The sequence below is a fragment of the Phodopus roborovskii genome, unplaced genomic scaffold (genome assembly GCF_943737965.1).
Source record: "Phodopus roborovskii unplaced genomic scaffold, PHOROB, whole genome shotgun sequence".
Classification (NCBI taxonomy): domain Eukaryota; kingdom Metazoa; phylum Chordata; class Mammalia; order Rodentia; family Cricetidae; genus Phodopus; species Phodopus roborovskii.
The window spans coordinates 16,611,081-16,634,569 of record NW_026126549.1 but is presented as its reverse complement, the minus strand read 5'-3'; the positions used below and the strand labels follow the sequence as shown (position 1 = coordinate 16,634,569).

At 43.3% G+C, this 23,489-nt stretch overlaps 2 protein-coding genes across 2 annotated transcripts; both read right to left on the bottom strand.

Annotated features, from left to right (window-relative positions):
* Nucleotides 1-217: 217 nt before the first annotated feature.
* Tex43 (testis expressed 43) lies at nucleotides 218-6,150 on the bottom strand. Its single transcript, XM_051201044.1, is given in 3 exon segments — nucleotides 218-499; nucleotides 2,959-3,067; nucleotides 5,771-6,150. Coding segments are annotated over 3 exon segments (429 nt in total). The 5' UTR covers nucleotides 5,881-6,150; the 3' UTR covers nucleotides 218-289.
* Nucleotides 6,151-6,977: 827 nt separating this feature from the next.
* Nucleotides 6,978-21,512, bottom strand: Phax (phosphorylated adaptor for RNA export). The gene is made up of 5 exons (XM_051200788.1): nucleotides 21,277-21,512; nucleotides 18,579-19,162; nucleotides 15,157-15,277; nucleotides 10,813-10,896; nucleotides 6,978-7,610 (listed from the first exon to the last, which is right to left on the bottom strand). The coding sequence occupies exons 1-5, from the start codon at nucleotides 21,478-21,480 to the stop codon at nucleotides 7,341-7,343; spliced, it is 1,263 nt and encodes a 420-aa protein (XP_051056745.1). The 5' UTR covers nucleotides 21,481-21,512; the 3' UTR covers nucleotides 6,978-7,340.
* Between the last annotated feature and the right edge of the window lie 1,977 nt (nucleotides 21,513-23,489).

Below are 23,489 nucleotides of genomic sequence, written 5' to 3'. Positions count from 1 at the left end.
GGGGCTACATGCACAAGACAGCAGGGCTGGGTCTATCTGTTGCTCTTTATCCACCTGTAGTGAACCACTTTACTTCAGACAGCCTAAGAACCGATGCCCTTCCCGAACCTTCGAAGATCTCTGTATTATGTTATTGACAATCATTCATCAAATGAACTTAAACACCAGAACTGACAGAGGGCAAGAGATTGAGCTACTTTATCATTTTATTCTTCTGAGTAGTAATGGGATTTGAACCCTGAGCCTGTTGTACGTTAGGCAAGCACATGGCTACCCCCAGGCTGGCACATCAGATCAGTCGCCTCCTGAAGCCATGGGAGATCACGGTGCTCTGGTATCTGGAGAGAGGTGAGTGCAAAGGCAAGTCGGCGATCTTTATATCCGGTGGGCCTTTCTTCAGAACGACTTTCCGATCTTCCCCATGGCAAAGCCGCTCTCTGTAACCCCAGAACAGAGAATCTTCCATGGGGCCAGCATAGATCCCACAAGCTTCTGCTTGCTAAGAGAGAAAACACTCTGCTGAACGGCACCAGACGTCATTTTCATCTTAGGTTTAAAGACCCTTCCTTCCTTCCTTTCTTCCTCTCTCTCTCTCTCTCTCCTTCTCCCTCCTTCCCTCCCTCCCTTCCTCCCTCCCTCCCTCCTTCCTTCCTTTCTTCCCCTCTCTCTCTCTTCTTCTCCCTCCTTCCCTCCCTCCCTTCCTCCCTCCCTCCTTCTTTCCTTCCTTCCTTTCTTTTTAAAGAAGTATTTATTTAAGCTGGGCAGTGGTGGAACATGCCTTTAATCCCAGCACTTGGGAGGCAGAGGCAGATGGATCTCCATGAGTTTGAGGCTAGCCTGAGCAAGTGCCAAGAGAGGCTCCAAAGCTGCATAGAGAAACCCTGTCTTGAACCCCCCCAAAAGAGTTATTTATTTAATGTACAATGGTGTTTTGCCTGTGTATATTCTGTGTAAGGGTGTTGGATGCTCTGGAACTGGAGTAAAGACAGTTGTAAGCTGCCATGTAGGTGCTGGGAATTGAACCCAGGTCCTCTGGAGAATAGCCAGTGCTCGTCTACTGCTGAATCTCTAGTCCCTGCAATGCTATTTATTAAGCCATCAAATTATATAAAATAGATCCCAATATTAAGATGGAAGAAAAGCCAGTTATGGTGGTACACACCTTTAATCTCAACATTTGGGAGGCAGAGTCAGGTGGATCTGAGTTTGAGACCAGCCTTGTCTATATGCAAATTCCAGAACAGCCAGGAATATACGACAATTCTCATTCCCTCTTTCACACACCACACACACATAACAAAATTGAAGAAAGTCTTAATAATAAGCGTATATAGACTGGCATTTCATACCTTCGCTTTAATTTCTTTAGTTTTTTTGTTTTCTTTTGTTTTTTAAGTATTAGGTAAAAACACAACCCAAGCTGGGCAGTGGTGGCCTGTGCCTTTAATCCTAGCACTCAGGAGGCAGAGGTAGGTGGGACAGATAGAGCTACACAGAGAAACCCTGTCTCAAAAATAGACAAACAAACCAAAACCAAACCAAACAACTCCCCCCCATATATCTCAAGGAAAACATAACTTCTTTTATTTTATAGCATTGTACAGGGGCATTTTATAAGGAAACAATTGAGCCTTTTTGTTTGTTGTTCGGAGGCTGTCTTGGAACTCTCAAAGTAGACCAGGTTGGCCTTGAACTCACAGAGATCTACCTGTCTCTGTCTTCCAAGTGCTGGGATTAAATGTGTGTGCCACCACCTGGCAACTGAGCCATTTTTTATAATTTATTTTACTTTATGTAAATATTTATAATTTCTAAGACTTCTTTTTTTCGTGCCAGAACATATTTTTATCCAATAGTAACTATTCTTTTGAAAATTTCAAATTATTTATACTTTAATATATTCTAACTCTTTTTAAAAAAATAACTTACTGGATAGGTATGATGGCTCCTGTCTTTAATCCTAGCACTGGGAAAACTGAGGCAGGAGGATCACTGATGTGGTATTGTTTGTGTTCTGACAAATAAAGCTTGCCTGGAGGTCAGAGGGTAGAGCTAGAGTTAACCATGGAGTTCTGGAGATCTATACAGATACATAGGAAATGATATGGCTGGGCAGAGAGAGGAAGTAGACAGAAGCTTGGCCTTTTTCCAAGAAGAAGTGACTGTGTCTGGTCCTTTACTTCTCTGATCTTTCAACTCCACTGTCTGACTCCAGGATTTTATTATTAAGACTAATTAGGGTCACACTTTAGATAGCCATGAGTTCAAAGCCAGCTTGGGCTAAATGGTGAGTTCTAGGATAATCTGACTCCAGAGTTCAGAATTTGAGAGGGGTTAGTGAGAAGGAGAAGGAAGAGGAGGAGGAAAAGAGAAAGAGAGGAAGGAGGAAGGGAGGGAAGAGGAGAGGAAGAAGGGAGGGAGGGAGGGAGGAAGAGAGGGAGGGAGGGAGGGAGGAAGAGAGGGAGGGAGGGAGGCAGGGAGGGGGAGGCTGGGAAAAGAAGAGTCTATAATGGCCAATCTGAATTTGGAAAACTTTCAAATTGACCAGCAGCACTGAGTAGGCAAGTCTTACCTGTAGATCCAGCCCAGCTGTCTCCATGACTCTACTTGAATATTCACCGTCTGAAAACATAGCTCCTGGGCTGCAGTTTTACTTCTCGACACCTCATGAGTGTATGTGGCCTCAAATGCTGTCATTGGCCATTTTAAGTTTGCATTTGGGTTATATGTGAAAATACATAAAATAGGTGTTTTTACAGAGCTATATATGCCTCAGAGAGTATACTAAATTGGCTTTGTTTTCATTATCACATTTAGTTTATTTAGTGAGCATGTGTATGTGAGAGCAGGCCAGAGGATGATTTGTAGGAATCAGGTTTCTCCTTCAAACCGTGGGTCACACACCTTCCTTTCTAACAGCACAGACAGCCTTTAACCTGAATATTTGTGAGAAAATACCTTCAGATTCACTTTCCTGAATTTCATGTTTTCTTTCCAAGGCATAACGTAACGTATCGGGATCATGCCTTGCCTTAGTGAGAACCGTGGTAAGTGAATTTCCTCATACCTGAAGATCAGGAAAGGAGAAAGGAGATTTTTGTCAACTTGGGTCCATGTCATTCTACAACAATGGTTCTCAACCTGTGGGTCATGACCCTTTGGGGGGCAGTCAAACAACCCTTTCACAGGGGTCGCCTACGACCATCAGAAAACACAGACATAGCCAGGCATTGGTGGAGGTAGAGGCAGGCAGATCTCTGTGAGTTCGAGGCCAGCTTGGGCTACACAGCTAGTTCCAGGACAGGTTCCAAAACAATACAGAGAAACCCTGTCTCAAAAAAAAAAAAAAAAAAAAAAAAAAAAAAAAAAGGGGGGCAGACATTTACATTATGATTCATAACAGTAGCAAAATGATAGCAAGTAGCAACAAAAATAATTTCATGGTTGGAGTGATCACAACATGAGGAACTGTATTAAAGGATCAGAGCATTAGGAAGGTTGAGAACCACTGCTCTAAGAAATGGATGCAGTTAATCACATCCTACAGCTGCAGGTCCGAGAGCTGTGCTACTGAGTTTCCTCAAACAGCCAGCCAGCCAGCTGGGTGTGGTAGCTCAGGCCTTTAATCCCGGCAGTTGGGGAGCTAGAGGATCCCTGTAGAGACCATCCTACTCTACATACTGAATACTGGGCGGCAGCCAGGGCTAGAGTAAGACCCTTCCACAAAACAAACAAACAAACAAACCCAAGTATCACTAGGATCAAGTTAGGGCTGAGTATGTGTACTCCAACTCCAAAAGTACATACAACCCAGATTTTCATTTTTATTTGGTGTGTGTATGTGTGTGTGCAAGGATGCCTTTCAGAGGCCAGAAGTGGGTATTAGAGCCCCCAGGGCTAGAACTAGAGGCAGCTCTGAGCTGCTCAATGTGGGTGCTAGCAACTGAACTCTGGTCCTCTGGAAGAACAGCAGATGCTCTGAACCACTGGGCCATTCCTCCAGCCCCTACAGTCTGGTTATAAGATTGAATCTAGTACACCATAATTTGCTTCATACCTATGAATTGTCCAAAGGAAATATGAAGCCAGAGATAAGAAAGAAAAGGAGGGAGGGAAAGATTAATTTGGATTCTGGATTTATCTAAGCCAGAGTCACCATCTCTGCCCAAACTTTTCTGTATGGGACATTTCACTTTCTGTATAAATGCTAAGGAGAAGTGTGTGGTGGTTTGAATGAGAATGGTCGCCACAGGCTCAGCTCAGCTGTTTGAGTATTTGGTACCCAGTAGTAGAAGGGTTTGGGAATGGTTAGGTGTGGCCTTGTTGCAAGAGGTGTGTCACTGGGGGTGGACTTTGAGGTTTCAAAAGCCTCTCTTTCTCTCTCCCTCCCTTCTCTCTCTGCCTCATGCTTGTTTATGAAATGGGCTCTCAATTGCAGCATGCCTGCCTGACTGTTGCCATGCTCCCTGACATAATGATCATAGACTAACCCTCTGAAACAAGCTTCTCATAAACCCTTTCTCCTATAAGTTGCCTTGGACATGGTGTCTCTTCACAGTAATAGAAAAGTAGCTAAGACAAAACTCAAATTTACTGTACTCTTATATGTCCCAGACTGCCCAACACACCGGCAAACAGAAAACCCAGGACTCACTCAGAGTTGATGATGGACACCTGTAATCCCAGTTAATTGGGAGGCAGAGGCATCACAAACTTCAGACCAGCACACACAGGAAATTTAAGGAGATACTACCTCAAAAGATTGAGTCAGAGGGCATGGAGGACACCAGGTGAATGTGGCCACCAACTCAACTAAGCAGGGCTCACGTGGGCTCAGGGACTGAACTGGCAAGCACAGAGCCTACAAGGGTCTTACACCAGGCCCTCAGCATATGTTATGGCTGTTAGCTTGGTCTTTTTACAATCCTCCCAGTAGGAGCAGGGTGTCTCTGACTCTTTTGCCTGCTCTGGAGACTTTTTCCTCCTGTTGGGTTGCCTTGTCCAGCCTTGATGACAGCTTTTGCCTTGTCTTATTGTATCTTGTTTTGCCCTGTTAAGCTGTCCTCTCTTGGAACCCTTCTCTTTTCTTAAGAGGAAATGGAGGGGGAATAAAAAACAAAAATCTGGGGGTTAGGAGAAGTTGAGGGAAAGGAAACTGTGGTCAGAATGTATTGTATGAGAGAAGAACCTACTTGGGCTGCAGCAGAGATGGCATGGCTGAGCAGTTAAGAGCACTTAAGTGTTCTATCATGAGGGCAGGGGTTCAGATCCCAGCACCCACACTGGGCTGCTCACAACTGCCTGTGGTACCAGTTCCCTCCAAATCTTGACACCCTCTCCTGGCCTCCAAGGACACAGACACCACACACACACAGTGTGCTTGCCCATAAACCCATGCAGACACACACCATACATGTAAGTAATGATTTTTTAAATTAAAAAAAAAAAAAAAAAACCAAAAACCCAGAAAAATAAGGGACAAGGGCAGGGCTGCAGTTTAGGTGGTAGAGCTTGCCTAGCATGCATAAAACTTAAGGTTCCATCCCCAGCACTTCTTGGCGGTGCACACCAGTATCCCTAGCACTCTGGAGGCAGAAGCAGACCAAGAATCCAGGGCCATTTTCAGCTATATAAGGAAGTCAAAGCCAACTTTGACTACATGAGACCATGCCCTGGGGGTGTAATGGGGGAGGCTGGCAAAGCTCAGTGGAAGATCACTTGCCTAGCTTGTGTGAGGCTCTGTACTGTCTAATACAATACAAGGAGCCACCAGCCCAGACCCTGAGATCCTCACTTATTGGCAGGCTTAGATGCATTCTCTGCTGCGCTGCTATTGTCCAGTTTCGGTAAAGCAGGACAGGCATCTTTTTCCAAAGCCATCACTGGCAGCAATGACAGAATTCTCACCTAGAATCTCACACAGTCCAATTCTGATGAAACTGCAGCTGTTGATGTAACAATTGTCCTGCTAACACCACAGCAACCCTTAGAAGCTAAGAGTATGCAGCTCAGAGCTATTTTCAAGTGTGTCTGTAAAGTTTCTTTGGGAAAAACATCACCGATTAAAAAATGAGAACACTTGGAGACATTTGGAATTTTACAAACAGGAAAAATCTGTTAGACTAGAGCCTGAGGGTGTGGTTCGGTTATTTGCTTAGCATGACAGAACCTTAAGATTTATTTACTATGTATGTAGTATTATGACTACATGTATACCTGCAGGCCAGAAGAGGACAATAGATCTCAATACGGACAGTTGTGAGTCACCATGTGGTTGCTGGGAATTGATTCAGAACCTCTGAGAGAGCAGCCAGTGCTCTTAACCTTTGAGCCATCTCTCCAGCCTTTAATCAGTCTTTATCACTGTATACAAACCAAGTGTGGCAGTGCACACCTGGAATCTCAGCATTTGGGAGGAAGAGGCAGGAAGATCAGCTGTCCTAGGCCGCCATTGGCTACAGAGGGAATTTGAGGCCATTCTGGTCTACATAGTGAGTTCTAGGACAGCCAGAGGTACACACTGAGATCCTATCTCAAAAAGAGAGAGTAAAAAGCTTCTGGTATTTTGCTTTCAACAAATGGCAAGCAGCTTCCATATAGACTTAAGTTTCCAAGAGTGCTTGAAAGGACTAGTGAGAAAGCTCAGCAAATGAAGACATGTGAGGTTCAGGCCCTACACCCCAGAGCCCACTTAAAGGGGGAGACAAAAATCACACTTTGACCACCCCATGCACACTGTGGCCACATGCATGGCCCCCCACATCTCCATCTCCCTCTCTGTCTCAGGCAGACAATAATAAATAGTTTTTTTTTTGTTTGTTTTTGTTTTTTTTTAATGCCAAAAAGTAGTAGAGTATGGTGGCATAAACCCATAATCTCAGCACTGTTCAGGCTGAGGCAGAAAGACAGGAGGTCAGTCCATACCAAGACCCTGCCCACTCTATTGGAACAATTGGATGTATGAACTGAGTAATCTATGCACATTATAGCATATTTTAATGGAATGTGTTAAAACCAAAGCATAGTTCACCACAAAGACAAATCAGAAAACAAAAGCTTCTTAATGGCATGAAACAGTGAGCTGGACAGAGGGAGCACAGGTAGCATTAGGCGTTAACAGTCACTACATGCAGCAGAATGAGAAATCAAACCCCATGCTGACACACCTGTCAGACACTGCCATCAAAGGCATTTCACTGCCCACATACAATTTTTACTTCAAACAAGAAATAGAAATAGCTCTCCTTTCTCCAGATTCAGTGTATAGTACAGCAACTTCAGTAGAAATGGAAACTATTATTTTTTACAAAGTTCTATTCTTCAAAATGTCCAAAATGTGCCTAAAAGATGTCCAAATCCTGAGTATGGTCCACCTCGATGGCTTCCTCAGCATCCAGCTTTGTTTCGCTAGGTCCTTCCTGGGCTTCATCAAGAGAGGCCAGGGCCTCATTAGTGTCACTGGCAAAAGTTTCTCGTGATGTATCATCATCCTCTTGAAAATTCAGACTTTTAATAGCTTGTTTCATCTTTTTACCCAATAGCTGTGTTCTTCTTTTTCTAGCAGCTTTTTTATTTTCATATTCCTTTTGATTTTCAACGTAGAAAATGTCCTGAAATAAAATGAACTTTGAATAAAAAAAAAACAAGCAAAACACCACGCCATATTATTTATTATATTAGGAGGGAGGCCTTTTATAATAATCTATTACACACACACACACACACACACACACACACACACACACACACACAACTAGTGATCCCATTATCAGAACAGATTTCATGACATTGTCAATTGCTATAGCCAAAACCAATCTACTGTTAGATAAGCCATGCTCACTCTACCCTAACACATTGTTCCCACACATCTATCTGCTAAAAGAGGATCTACCATGGGGAAATTTTGCTTAGAATTTAAATAAACTATTACTGATAACACACACACACACACACAAAACAGATTAAAGATTAAAGATGTACTAACTCTGAAACATCCTAACTATATATGACTACCATCCTAACTATATATATATATATATAACTATATATGACTACGAAATTAAACTGACCTATGTAAGAACGTGTCACTTGCAAAATTTAACAATTCCCTCTCTAAAAAATATTACTGTAGGGACTGGAAAGATAGCAGTCAAGAGTACTTGCTGCTTTTCTAGAGGACCTGGGTTCAGTTTCCAGTTGGCTTACAACTGCCTGTAACCCCAGTTTCAGGAGAGCCTACCCTCCCCCTCAGGCTAAGAGCACTGAACATACATCGTATGTGTACACACATGCAGGCAAACACACATACACACAGTGCTTCTTAACACTGGCATGACTGAGTTCCTAGGCAGGGTATCTAGCCTTTCCCACTACCTATAATATAAAGCACCCCATCCCAAAATATGACAATCAAAAATGTTTTTTGAGGAACAAAACCAATATAAATAAATACATGCTTGTTAGGAGACAGTTTCACTACACTGCCATGGCTAGCCTGGAACTCACTATGTAGACCAGGCTGGCCTCAAATTGTGAGGATCCTCCTGCCCCTGCCTCCCAAATGCTGGGATTACAGGTGTGTAATCCTGTAATCCTTGGAACCATATCCTGGTGTTAAGAGGTAAAATGCATTTTTATTTTAATTTATTGAGTATTTTGATCTTAAAGAGAAAAGCTAATGTTTGGCAATGCAGTAAATGGTTACGATGTTCCTTTCCCATCAAACGGAAACGGAAGGTGGGGCATGGCGATGCACACCTTTAACCTTCAGCACTAAGGAAGCAACCAGGGTTACACAGTGAGACCCCGTCTCAAAAACAAAAACCAAATTATTACCTCCTGTTTTCCCCCAAACATGAACGCAGAGTGCACACTTATTCTTTTTTATTTGAGATGGGGTTTTATATCAAATTTTCAGAGATCTGCCTGCCTCTGTCTCCTTTATATTTTCTATTTTCTACAACTTAAATATTAGACTACAAGGTTCCCAAATAAAGATAAGCAATAAACAAAAACCCAAAAGGAAACAAGAGAAAGAAAAAGGAAAGGATGAAGGCAGGTAGAGGAAAACAATAAGGCTGGGGAGGTACCTCAGTGGGTACCAATCACCAGTGTGGTGATATATATCATTATTTACGTTTAATAAAGATTGTCCGAAGTATCAGAAAGCAGAGCTAGCCATACTAGTTAGCCATAGAAGTTGGGCAGTGGTGGCACACACCTTTAATCCTAAGACTCAGGAGCAGAGGTAGATGGATCTCTCTGTGAGTCCAAGGCCACCCAAGGTACTCGAGAGCTGAATCAGTCTAAAAGATTCAGAGCTCCCGCCTTTAATACCGCCCTAGAGAGGTGTATATAAGACAGGAGTCCAGTGTCTCAGGCTGCATTCTGAGATTCAGTCTCCAGCCATGCTGAAGAGAGGCAGCAGTCTCAGGCTTGGTAAGAGCTGGTGGAGACAGGACCAGCCCTTTCAGCCTGAGGTAGAGGTAAGAGCTAGTGGCTTGGCTGCTTTGCTTTCTGTACCCTCAGGCAAGCTTTAATAAATATCACCACGTATCAGAACCAACATGGTGGAAAGAAACTACTCTCATCAGCATGGGGACCTGTGTGTGTGCTCTAACACTAACACACACACACACACACACACACACACACACACACACACACACACACACACACACTAAACCAAACCCAAAATAACAACAAAAAGCCCTACTCAGCAAGTCTGGTTCAAGTTTCCAAACTACAGACAGACTGTTACCAATGTGGCAATTAAAAGAGTAGTTGCAACACCATATGGACAGAATATACTATCTGGGATGGCAGATGCAGTGGTGGCACACAACTTGAATCCCAGGACTCAGAGGCAGAGGCAGGTGGATCTCTGTGAGTTCAAGGCCAGCCTGGTCTAGAGAGCGAGTTCCAGGACAGGCTCCAAAACAATACAGAAAAACCCTGTCTCAGAAGCAAAACAAATAAATAAATAAATAAATAGGAAATTTAATCTTTTTATTTATTGAATGTGGGTTTTTGTGCATACTAAGCACATGCTACATTGAGAACCTTAGTTCACTTTTATTGCACCTGTAAAAATCTCTTATTACATTTATTCATGTGCATGCTTGTACACGTGTGTCGTGAGGTAGTCAGAAGACAACTTGCAGGAGTCAGTTCTACAGTTTCTCCATGTGGGTCCTAAGACTAAACTCAGGTTGTATACCTTGCTGGCCATCTACTTTAGACACTGAGCCCTCTTGTCCACCCTACTCATGTTCTTAAAACCAATTCTCAAAAAAAAAAAAAAAAAAAAAAAAACTAGACTAGCAGGGCAGTGGTGGCACATGTCTTTAAACTCTGCACTTGGGAGACAGAGGCAGAGGAAAGCAGATCTCTGTGAGTTTGAGGCCAGCCTAGTCTACAAATTGAGCTTCAGGACAGCCAAGGATATTACAGAGAAATCCTGTCTCAAAAACAAACAAAACACAACAACAACAAAAATCAGAAAGAAAAGGAGACTAAGTAGAAGTTCAAAAAGAACTATGCATCTTTTTTCCTCCTCTTTCTAAGACAGGATCTCATGTAGCTCTGGAAGGCTTCAAACTCACAGAGATCCACCTTCCCCTGCCTCTACCCAAGTGCTGGGGTTAAAGGCGTGTACTACCATGCCTGGCTGTCCTCTATCTTTTGGAATGGGATCTTTCCTGGGATGCAGCAACCCTCCTGTCTCTGCTTCTGGGTGTTGGGATTACGTGTGCGCCCTAAGTCTGGCTTTTTGATCCATCCTAAAGCCAAGGACACAGTCACTGTCATTACCTTAATTTGTTCTTCACTGATGCTAGGAGTGTTTTTCAGGAGATTCAGGAAAACCCCACCAGGTGTTCTTCTTCGACTACCATCCTACAAAAAGAAATGGAAAAATTAAACTATAGAAACTCACACAGGCAACTTTTCAAGAGTATTTCAAATGTATTATGAGCAAATACTAACAATGCTGAGACAGAAGTCAGGGCCTTTGCCATGCTAGGAAAGTGCTCGGTTACTGCACCACAACCCCGACTCCCAGACTACGGCTCCAGGAATGATCAGGACATATTTGACTAGCGGTATGCTTATGGAGACAGCCAGAACCAGACTTGAATCCTAGATCTGGTTCTTTTAAAGAATTTTAGATTTAAATATATACTCTTAAGAGATATACATCTACCACTGCTTCCCGCTGCTCATAAAGTTGTCACAAACACCCAATTAGCAAGTATTAAAACACAGCTCTAGGTGTAATATAACGTTACATTTGTTCAAACTTCAGTCCGGTTTACGGACACTTTATTTAAAACATTTTGTTGGGGTTAAGAGTATAGCTCAGTAGAAGAGGGCACATTTTGCATAAGACTGGGTTTTAATTAACCACTGAAGTGAAAACAATGAATCAAAAATCAAAGAAATGAACTAACCAAATGCATGCGTACACATACAGATTCATTAATACTGGACTAATGGCTTAAAGCATTATAAATCATTATTAAATGAAGCTTACTGCATAATTTTTTTCCTTAAGGCAAGGCACAGTTCTCTTGAATTTATAAGCACTAGTCAGTACTCACATACTATCCACGGAGGGCCAGCTAACCACCAGAAAATAAACCACAAAAATGCAAAACATGTAACACTATGTACAAAGACCTTGAGAAGGACACTAGCTCATAGAGCAAGAGGCAAAACTCTGATTCATGATATTAATTCCTATAGCTAGAATGCAACGTGCATGTCAAAGACCTCCAAGAACTATTTCATTCAAAGTAAAAAGTCAAATTTGAGCACAGATTATTTCCCACAAGGACCTGCTCACAGTCCTTCTCTAGCCTTATGTAGTGGTTTGGATGAGAATGGCCCCATAGGCTCATGTTTGAACACTTGATGGCAGCTAGTGGTACTGTTTGGGAAGAATTAGCAGGCATGGCCTTGGTGGAGGACACTGGGCACAGGCTTTGCAGTCCTAGTGTCTCTCTGTCTCGTGTCTATGTCTTAAGATATGAGCTCTTAGCTACTGCTTCAGTGACTTGCCTGTCACTTTACTCACAGACTCTAACCTTCTGAAATGCTAAGTCCCAAATTAAATGTTTTTTATAGGTTGCCTTGGTCATGGTGTTTCAGCACGGCAATAGGAAAGTAACTAAGACACTTTATATCCTAGTCTCTCATTGATTTTATTCAGTCACAAAGACCCCCCCCACCCCTCCATGTTCCTATCGGGCACCAGAAAGAGATTAGGTCAACTACACAAGTTGAAACCCACCTTTTATTAGGTTCAATGAGGATTTTCTTGCATTAAGTTTTAATTTTGAGCCAGGTGTGTGAGGCATAGCTTTGATTCCAGTACTCAGAGGCAGGTGGATCTCTGTGAGTTTGAGGCCATCTGGTCTACAGAGTGAGTTCAAAGGCAGCCAAGTATATATAGCAAGACCCCCATTTCAAAAACAAAGGAAAAAAAAAAAAATCACACTGTAATGGCATGTACCTTGAGTATTCTTGGCATCCTGCCAAACTTTGCACCCCAGGCAAATTCTTGCTCACTTTGAGCATTTCTGGCCCTAATTGGTACCTCTCATGCCTTCCATGCGGTCACACACTGCCTATTCTTGCAGTACTTACTGCTTTGCCTGTTAAGCCTGTTCAAATCTCTACCCTGACCACTCATTTACAATCCCCTATTCTCTTCTTTACATCTTCTTTTGATCTATTTCTTTTCCCTTAGGGCATACACTTGCTAATACACTTTAATTTATTACTCACTCATAAAAAATTTTATAGTAATTTTTTTTCAAGAAATGCCACAGCATACATGTGGAGGTCAGCTTTGCAGAAGCTGGCTGGCTGTCCCATGTCATGACCTGACCCCAACCAGGAATGAACTCAGATCATCAAGCTTGCAGCAAATGCCTTTACCCACTAAGCCATTTCAAAGGCCATTACTTGTTCTTTTTGGTTCCTTTTTTTTTGTAATTTTGAGACAGGGTCTCATTATGTAGGCTGATTAGGTAGACCTGCTCAGTAATCCTCCTGTCTCTGCCTCTCAAGTGTTGGGGTTACAGGCATGAGCTACCATGGCTGGCTTTATGATTACTGTAATTATAATTCTTGTCTTCAACCTCAACAGCTCTCAGTAGATCAGTATTAACTCACTGGAACATAAATTTCCTTTTAAAAAAAATTACAGCCAGGGAGTGGTGGTGCACACCTTTAAGCCTAGCACTTGGGAGACAGAGACAAGAGGATCTCTGTGAGTTTGAGGCCAGCCTGGTCTACAGAGCTAGTTCCAGGACACACAGGACTGTTACATAGAGAAACCCTGTCTAGAAAAACAAAATCAAACAACAACAACAATAAACAAATAAAATAAAAAATTACAACATTACAAATAAAATCTAGCCTAATGGCTAATTTTATCTTTGGTTGCTAAATTCTATAATTTAAATTTATAGGCTGTTTTTTTTTTTTTTCAGCCAATGTCAATATCAATTCTTTTTAAACATTATGTATGACAGGGTGAATGTGGTACCCAGAGAGGCCAAGGGCATTGGATCCCTGTGGAGCTAGAGCTAATGGAGGCTGTGGGCCATCCAGCATATGTGCTGGGAACTAAACTGCGCCCTCTCAACCTGTCAATCCTGTAGGCTTCTTTTCTCTCTATTCCTACTGGGTAACACACTACAAAACAAGAGCAGCAAGTAAGAAGGAAGGCATTCACATTTTCATCCTTACTTCACAGTGAAAGCTGAATGAATGGAAGCTCTAAAAACCTGCTCTAAGTGATACTGCCCTTGGTCTTGTCAGAGAAGAAACAGTGAAGTTTTTCTCAATTCCTTTCCCAGTTATTGCTGGCCCACTCTAGAGGGTTTTCAGATAGCTTTCCTTCTTACCCCTTGAACCTATCTATTTATTTATTTATTTTATGTTCACTGGTACTTTGCCTGCTTGTATGTCTGTGTGAGTGAATTGGATCTCCTGGAAAAGGAGTTACAGATAAGTGTGAGTTGCTGTGTGGGTGCTGGGAATCGCACCTGAAACCTCTGGAAGAGCAGCCAGTGCTCAATGGCTGAGCCATCTCTCCAGCTCCCCACCCTTGAACTTTTAATACACACAGGTATACTGTATATCTATTTGTGATTTGACTTGTTTTTGAAACAGAGCCTTGCCCAGGCTCCTGAAACCCTCAGTAATCACCTTTGCCTCCTGAATGCTGAGATTACAGGCAAATCTCATCATACCCAGTTCTATTTGGGTTTTATACCTTCAGTGTTTTTTTTTTTATGATTTGTTTATTATGTCTACAACATTTTGCCCCCATGTCTGCCTCACACCAGAACAGGGCATCTGACCTCATTATAGATGGCTGTGAGCCACCATGTGGTTGCTAGGAATTGAACTCAGGATCTCTAGAAGAGCAGTCAGTGCTCTCTTAACCTCTGAGCCATCTCTCCAGCCCTAACTTCAGTGTTTTCAAGATAGGTTCTTAATCTGTAAACTAGGCTGGCACTAAGCTAACTACCCTATGTATACCACCTCATCTAATCCTTTTAGCACAGGATGTTCAATTCTACCTGAGGAGACTGAGCACAAGGAATCGAATAATTTAGTTAAATCACAGTAATTTGTGCTCCAAAACCAAACCATTCAAACTTTAGTTTTCAACTCCTTTCAGATTGCTGTCTCAAAACTATACTTGTAAGAGGGTATAATAACAGCCTACAGTCCCAGCACTGATGGGGCCAGGGCAGCACCAAGTCTGAGGACAGCTGGAGGTACACAGTGAAATCCTGTCATCAAAGGGGCTGGGGAAGGCAGACTGGCAGGTTCATTTTGATTAGGAAGGAAGGAAGGAAGGAAGGAAGGAAGGAAGGAAGGAAGGAAGGAAGGAAGGAAGGAAGCCAGATGGTAATATGAAACTAGAAACAGGTGTGAGGCAGTGGCGGTGAACTTCAATCCCAGCACTTGGAAGGCAGAGGCAGGCAGACCTATGAGTTCAAGGCCAGCCTAGTTTACAGAGAAAGTTCCTGGACAGCCACGGTTACACAGAGAAACCCTGTTTCAAAAAAAAAAAAAAAACTAAAACCAAACAAATTCCCCAAACCAAACCCAGAAACAGTAAAGCAGTCTTACCATTATGCAAAGCCCACCATTCTGTTCAACTTCAGCAGTTTCCATCAAAAGTTCAATGGCTTTTTTGGTCCCAATTATCCTCACTACTCGGGCTATCAGGTCTTTCTTTGGTTCCTGTAACCTGTTGAGAACACACAGCAACTTACTACTTGTTAAATCTACTTTAATCCCCAGTGTGCTCCTCAACTAGAACCCAAACCTTACTGATAACACTTGCTTCCTAAATCTCCATCCAGTGGATGTGGAGTCACTGACATGGAAAAACCTGCTCTTCAGGCAAAAAAGAAAAGATGCTGACCTCAAGTTCCATATCAACTCCTAAACTAAGGCTCTTCATTTGCCTTGTTGGATTACAGCAGTTCTCAAAATAAGCAAGTATGCAGAACAAGGCGAGTTAATTCAATATGAACAAATAACAGACATATAGTGTGCTTCCAGTTATTACTCTTCCAAATTAACCTTCCAACATCTACAAATGGTTTCTCATAGTGCAATCCTAATGGCCTTACCTTATCTGCACACATCAATTCTTTCAAATGTTAGACACACTATTTTCATTCTACTCTTCAGAGTAGCCAGGAGGAGCACTTGCTTCACTTGCTTCACAAGGAGCGTTGGGCATGATGGCGCACGCCTTTAGTCCCAGCACCCAGGAGGCAGAAGCAGGCAGATTTCTGTGAGTTTAGGCCAGCCTGGTCTACACATTGAGTTCCAGGACAGGCAAGATTGCAAAGACAGACCCTATTTCAAAAAAACAAAAAACCGGGAGCTTAAGTAGCTCTTCTAACTGGGTCAGACAGAGTCCATGGCTCCCAGAAATAAGAAAAACAGCGCAGAAGCCTTTTCAGTTTCTGCCCAGACCCCAGACCTTGGTTTCTCCTCATGGGAGCAATGCAGTACTTTGGAAAAGGCACCAGAAAGGAGGAGCAAGTGACCAAGGTTCAGCTTCAGTCTGATGCTCACAAAGTTGACAACCTTGTGCAAGCTAGGTAAGGTAAGTACTGGGTCTAAGATTCCTTATCTCTAGGGGAGACCTTGGTTTATAAAGTCTACCTTTCTTCAGAATACAATTTCCAAACTTCTACTTAAAATGTTTTGCATGTGTTAAGTGTACTGCCTGCATGTATGTCTCATGTTTGATGCCCAGGAGGCCAGAAGAGGATACTAGATCCCCTGAATTGGACTTTTTAATGTGTTGTGTATGAGTGTTTTGCCTGAATGTGTGCATGTGTACCATGTGTACACCATGCCCACAGAGGCCAAAGGAGGGTGTTGCACTGTCTGTGGCTGCAGTTACAGATGGCTGTGAGCTGCCATGTGGGTGCTGGGAACCGAATCTGGATCCTCTGAAAGAATAGCCAGTGCTTCTAACTAATGAGCCATCTCTCCAGCCCCAAACATCTTCACTATTAAAAGAAAAACAAACGGAACCCAAAACTAACCAGTACTGGTGTTACCTGAAACACTTGTTCAGCATTATGTAGAAAAATAAATGCAGACTGTCCATCCAGTATAGAGATACATAAATCTATACAGATCCAGTAAAACTGCAGAGTCAGAGTGGTGGTTGAGTACCTGTAATCCCAGCCCTTGGGAGGTAGAGGCGGGAGGATCAGAGTTCAAGAACTATCTTGTAACATAGTTAAGCTTGAGGCTGGCCTGAGCTATGGGAGATCTTCCTCAAAACAAAACCCCTAAATCAAAAAGCAACACTTCTCATTTACAAATAAAGTAGCTGGGGTAGTGAGTGGTGCAGGCCCTAATTCCAGAACTTGGGAGGCAGAAGCAAGCAGCTCTCATGTGAGTTTGAGGCCAGTCTAGTCTATATAGCAAATTCCTAGGACTGGCTTTAGCTCAGGGTTCCTTCAACGATGGAATAATTCAAACTATCTCAAAAAAGAAAAAAGAAAAAAGAAAAAAAAAAAAAAAAAAAAAAAAAAAAAGGAAAGGGGTAAAAGTAATGATTAGTTTCTGCTACAATATAGGTTGATTATTGATAATAAAATTGAAGAAAGTAGCTGGGCGATGGTGGCACCCGCCCTTAATCCTAGCACTTGAGCAGCAGAGGCAGGTGGATCTCTGTGAGTCTGAGGCCAGCCTGGACAACTCCTTCCAGGACAACAGAGCTACAGTGAAACCCTGCTTATAAAAACAAACAAACAAAAAAAAAAAAACAAAAAAAAAAAAAAAAAAAAAAAAAAAACACAGAAAGAAAGGAAAAGAGAAAAAGAAAGCAAAGGCAAGAAAAAGAAAAGAAAAAAGGTAGCCAGGCATGCTAGCACTTGGGAGGCAGAGGCAGGTGAATCTCTGAGTTCAAGGTCAGCTTGGTCTACATAGCTATGAAGAGAAACCGTGTGTGTGTGTGTGTGTGTGTGTGTGTGTGTGTGTGTGTGTGTGTGTGTGTGTGTGTGTGTGTGTGTGAGAGTTGGGTGGGGGTAGAAACTACAAAAACGTATACTGCACGGCTGCATCTGTATGGCAAATTTACAAGGACAGAAAAGTATACTTGTCTTGGAAGGAGAATAAGGACATTAGTAGTAAATGGACATATGGATGAGGACCGGAGATTTTACTGGGTGATGGAGAGAAAGGTTTTTTAAAAGCAATGGTTGTAATAATAATAAAACAATGGTCATAAAACTGGATAATTTGTCTCCATAAAAAAAAAAAAATCAACACCTGAAAATGAGTGGTTTTCATATTAACACATCAGTTATTTTCAACTTAGAATAACATTAAAAAATTTACATTCATGTGTGTGTGTGTGTGGACACGGCATAAATGTGGAGTTCAGAAGACAACTTGCAGGAATCAATTCTCTACTTCTACCACATGGAACACCAGGCTTGGTGACAAGAGCCTAAAACAACTGAGCCATCTTGCCAGCCCTGCCTGGGGTTTTCCTTTTCATCTTATTTCAAGACAGTAGCTCATCTAGCCCAGGCTAGCATCAAGCTCCCTGTAAAGCTGAGAATGATTTTAAACTTCTGCTCTTCCATCTCATTTGTACTGGGGTTGCAGGCATGTTATACTCTGCCCAGTTTATGGGGTGCTAAGGGTCTCATGCATGTTAGGTAAGCACTGTACCAACAGAGCTACATGTCCAGCTCAATGTTACCTTTAAAAAGACACAAATTTGGTCATAGTCAAATATGATCCGGGTTAATTCCTTTAAGAAAAACAAAACAAAACCTCAGCCAGGTATGGCATACACCTTTAATCCCAGCTCTGAGAGTCAAGGTTCAGGTAGGAACTCTGTGAGTTTGAGGCCAGCTTGGTCTATACAGCAATCTCCAGACAGCTAAGACTATAGAGACACCCTAAATACAAACAAATAAACAAACAAACAAAACGTCAAAAAGGAATGTATTTAGCATCTATTTTGCTTCCTGTAAATAGGAGATATGTGGTCAAGTGCCTACCTGAAAGCAATTTCATCAGCCACTTTCTCTTGAGAGTCATCTTCTGTGATCTCATAGCGGCCTTTGTAGTTCATTTCTACTCTGTTACCCAGTCTGTCTTTGACAGGCCGCTTCCGTTTGAGATGACCTTGCCCATTCTCTTCTTCCTTTGACCCTGGTTTTTTGTCACCATGCATATATTCATCTAGATCTTTGTCTAATTCTTTTGTGTATTCTTGAGACTCCCGCTTAAGTTTCTTAGCAAGCAAGTAATTGTAGGTCTCAGATTGCCTGCTTCTGTCAAGGGTACCTTCCATTCCCAGGATGCCAAGCTCAATGGCCACAGCATCTTGATTTTGTTCCTGGAGCACAGCACCCCAAATATTGTTCACCTTCTTCCCTCCATTAAGAGCTGTTTTCTGACTGCTCTGGCCAAACGAAAAAGGCTCCGGTTTGGGAGGAGGGTTAAGGCATTTCTGCCGCTTCCTTTTCCAAAGAGAGCAGTCTTCGTCTGAATCCACACTCTCCTCACTGGAATCCATGTTTTTCACAGTCCGATAGTGCGATACTGGTGCACATGCAACACTGCCCCCGCCTAGCACTTTCTGCAGAGGAAAGAAAAGTACAGTCAGTTCCACAAAGCATTAATTCCACCTACCATGGGCTATTTTTTACAGCAATGCAGGTACTGCGCATGCCTGTCATCCCAGCATTCCAGAGGCTAAAGCAGGAGGACCAGAGGCTTAAGGACGACTTAGGTTTCACAGTGGATTCAGGCATGTCTGAGGGGGCACACAGACTTTACTAAGGAGAAGAGAAAGGAGAAAGAATGTACCCGAGATTCCACTGGAGCATCTAAAACAATCATGCTCCAAAGACAGTTGACATTCATCTAGTCCCTATTAAATTAACTTGGTTCTGGAGACCGCCTCCTAAGAATTTACCAAAGCCTGTACCTCTCACCTTTAAAGACCACAAGTGTGAGAATGACATACATAATAATTGTTACTTGCAGTTAAGACACAGTTTGTTTCTTTTCTCTCCAAAACTATATTTTCTAGTTGGATATATCCACTTCTTTTATATGGTTCTGTGGCTACTCCTTTAAGAAGTGATGTTATCAATCCCTGAACTCTTGGGAGTTCAAGGCCAGCTAGGTCTACATAGGGACAACCCTATATAGGGGGAAAAACAAAAGATTTGATGGTAAGCTATGGCGAAGAATCCCAGACATACTACTTTTATCTCTATTGTAGTAGTGCACACCTTTCATCAGAGCTCAGGAGGCTGAGGCAGGAGGTTCCTGGTTTTGAGGCTATGAAAAGAGACTCTGTCTCAAAACAAAAACAAAACCCCTCAAAGTTCAGATTTCACAGCATTATGTTAATCAAATTATTAACATTTTAAAAAAAGGAGGGCTGAAAAATAAGATCCTAGTATTAATTTCCTAAGACAAGTACATGCGAAGATAATCACTAAGAACATTTAACCAGCACATAATAACTACACAAATTTACGTGGTATAATATGATGCTTCAATATATGTATATATTTCATAATGGTCAAATCAGGGTTGTTACTATCTATCACTTTGAACATTTATCATTTCTTTATGGCAAAAAAAAAAAATCCCTTTTATGGGGGAGGGGATACCTGAGTGAATTACACATGACTTATGAGTGGGGAGGATTGAACTCAGGGCCTCCAGCATGCTAGGTGAGCATTCTATAATTGAGTTATACCCCCACTCCCTGGCTATTCTGAAATATACCCTATTGTTAACTAGTCACCCTACTATGCAATAGAGCCCCGAGTTTATTTCTTCTAACTGTAACTTTGCCCTCAATCTTTGCTTTTCTATTGTAAACACAAAACCAAGCACTTAGAGAATTCCTGTTAGGTATTTAAAATAAGTGAGATGATTTGAGGCAGCAGATGAATAATCCGCCAGCAATAACCGCTGACAACAATGGCCACGGCCAGGCCTTACAGTGTGCAGTATTCCACATCACACCCTTACAACCCTGTGCGGAGTCTCATGCCAGTCCCATCTGAAAATAAAAACAGGGCATTTAAAACATTTTGCCGATAACGGCGGTGCCGAGGATTGGGTGCGAGAAGCCTGGCTTTCTGAGGGAGTAAAAACAGAAATCTCAGAAAACTAGGAAGCTGCCTAGAGTGGTGGTGCACTGTGATCTCCCAGTACTTGTGGAGTCTAAGGGGCAGGACGACAGTTCAAGCCCATCAGCCGTGGGATACATAGCGAGATGCCGTCTACAACCCGGAGCAGCTGAAACAAAGCCTGGCGCCTGCCTGCCTGCCTGCCTGCTGGCACGTGGAAGCTGACCAAACTCGGGGTGAGGGTGGGGGGCACTGAAGACCGGACCCCGGGTACGAAGTGAGCTCCCTGTCCCTGTCCGCCAGGAGCAAAAATTAAAAAGGGGAGAGAGTGCATCAGAAGCCGTCTCAGCTCCCCGTCCCCACGTTCTAGCTTCGGGGAGGAACGTGTGTCCAGCGGCGGCCGCGCAGGAGCGGGAGAGCGTGCAGCAGCAGCAGCCGCAAGCGAGGGGACGCGCGCCTGTTCCAGGAGGCCGCGAGGCGGGCGGCTCCGCGGGGTCGAGGCTCCGCCGGGGCCCCGCGGCCTCCGACTCGCCGCCCGCCGGGGCCGCCCGCGCCCCTCCTCCCGCCCGCCCGCCCGCCCGCGCGCCCTCTCGCTCACCGCCATTTGCACCGGCCTGTCGCTGGGCACGACCGTCATGTCGGAATCCGAGTCGGAGAGCTGCCCGTCTTCCATGTCGCCCGCTTCCAGCGCCATCTTCCCGCGGCGCGCAGGGTCAGCGGAGCGCTTCCGGCGGACGCAGGGGAGGCCCGATGGCCGCGCTCCGGCGCCCCCGTGCGGGCGGGCCCCGGAGAGCGTCACCATAGCGAAAGTCCCCGCTGGGGGGCGAGAGGCCCGCGCCCTGCGGCGATGGCCGCTCCGACCTCCGGCCTCTCACCCGGATGGATGCTCCGCGTGCATCCGGCTGCTCGCCCCCACCTCAGCTCCCCGCCTCGCTCGGCTCGCCCGGCTCGCACGCCTGGCTGTGCGGTTGTCCCTGGCCCAGTTCTGTTCCCGGGCCGCCCTTGCTGCAGCTGCTTTTCCTGACTCACCCCAGGCCATTCTCCCAGAGAGGATAAAATAATAGCCCACCTCACACCAGGGTGTTTACCTAACCACGGCTATATTTTCATTTTTAAAGTGCTGTTAATGTTAATGATAGGCTTTAAAAAGCGCTCGTTTTAATGTTTTTTTTTTAATTTATGCTGATGGAGGCCAGGGTTGTTTTGCAAGAAATAAATCCTGTTATGTGCTGCTATGCCTTCTATGTCATTGTGAGCTTTGCCCCCTCCCCGAACTATAAGTCAAAATAAACCTTATTGAATAGTAAATGTAAATATTAAAGTCTTAAACTTTTTTATTAAATAATGGATAAGTAAATTATGTTTATGAGGTGGTTTAGCGTTCAGTTACAGATAATCTGGAGGCGCTAGCCCACCCCCTACCACCAAGGTCCCCAACCACACCCATCTTTTCCCTTAGTTGTTAACTGGTGCCTCCTTGTCTAGGCACTCCAATTTACCCTGGGGCTAAAAAGTTACAAGCACTCTGGCACGTGACTGAGCCAATGCTGATCACAAAAGGGGATACCAAGACCCAGAATAAACGGTAGGTAAATACGGCTGTATGTTCTGAGCCAATAGGATGGGGAGTTTGGTGAAGGTGCTTTACTAGGTGAGAGCAAAGGTTGTGTCACTCTCTGGAGTACCAGCCTATAGGAAGAAGGCAAGACGCTTTGTTTGTTTGTTTTTGCAATTGTGGTCTTTAAAAACCACTGTTTCTCACAAAACCTAAATAAATAAATAAATAAATAAATAAATGAAAGTCACTGTCTCATGCTAACCTGGTACACCACTCCTTCTAGTAGGTCAACATCCATGTCTACAGAATTGTAAAATAAAAACTTTAACTTTCCCTAGTCTCTTAAATTCGTTATCACAAAGTGAGGGGCTTGTCTCTCACATAATTCAAAGTTTTTAGCACCTTCCTTGGTGACCTAAGCAAAGGACGGTCAGCCAAGCAACCGAACAGACTGCCCTCAAGCCAGTCCAGTAACTTAAAACATTGCACAGACAGACACACAGCAGCATGGTGGGGTGCTCTGTTGAAGGCCTTGCTTTGTTTTTGTGCAAGACTAGGAGTCGCACACAGTAGGCAAGTGTTTTACAATGGAACTGTGCCCTCAGGGCCAAGCTTTCTGATCTTCCCACCTGCTTTCTTTAAGTCCCAGAACACCCGGCTCTGCTCAGTACTAATTTGCCCACCTCTTTGTTTCCTGTTACTATTCCTTACAACCGTGTAGCTGAGTGTGTCTTTGAGTTCGTGATCCAAGCACCGGGATTGTAGGCCTGTACCACCATACATGGCACATTTTATCTTTCCTAGTATATTGCTTACATGAGGTTTTTTGTGATACATTATTTTATGTCTGGCCTCTTATTTTGTGTCATGCTTTTCATATTTATGTATGACTTTATGAGAACAGGAAAGATTTTCCCCCCAAATGCTTCTGCCATTTTTAGGTAACCCTAATTAAAGAGCATTTTAGTTGAGTCTAAGCCAACCTTTGTGACTATAGTTAGTATTGGTCTGAGTTCTACAGAAAAACAAACCACATTTAGAGAGAATTTCACAATATAGAATGACTGTGTAAATTGGCTAATGTGACTATGGTGTCAGAAAACTCACAGTCTTCCATCTGTAGACTGGAAACTGGGGAGATTTAGTGGCATACTCATGGTTTGAGTTTGAAGGCTTAAGTAAAAGGAAAACCTATGGTATGAATTCTAGTCCAAGTCTATTATAATATGGATATTGTCCTCCAACATGTTTGT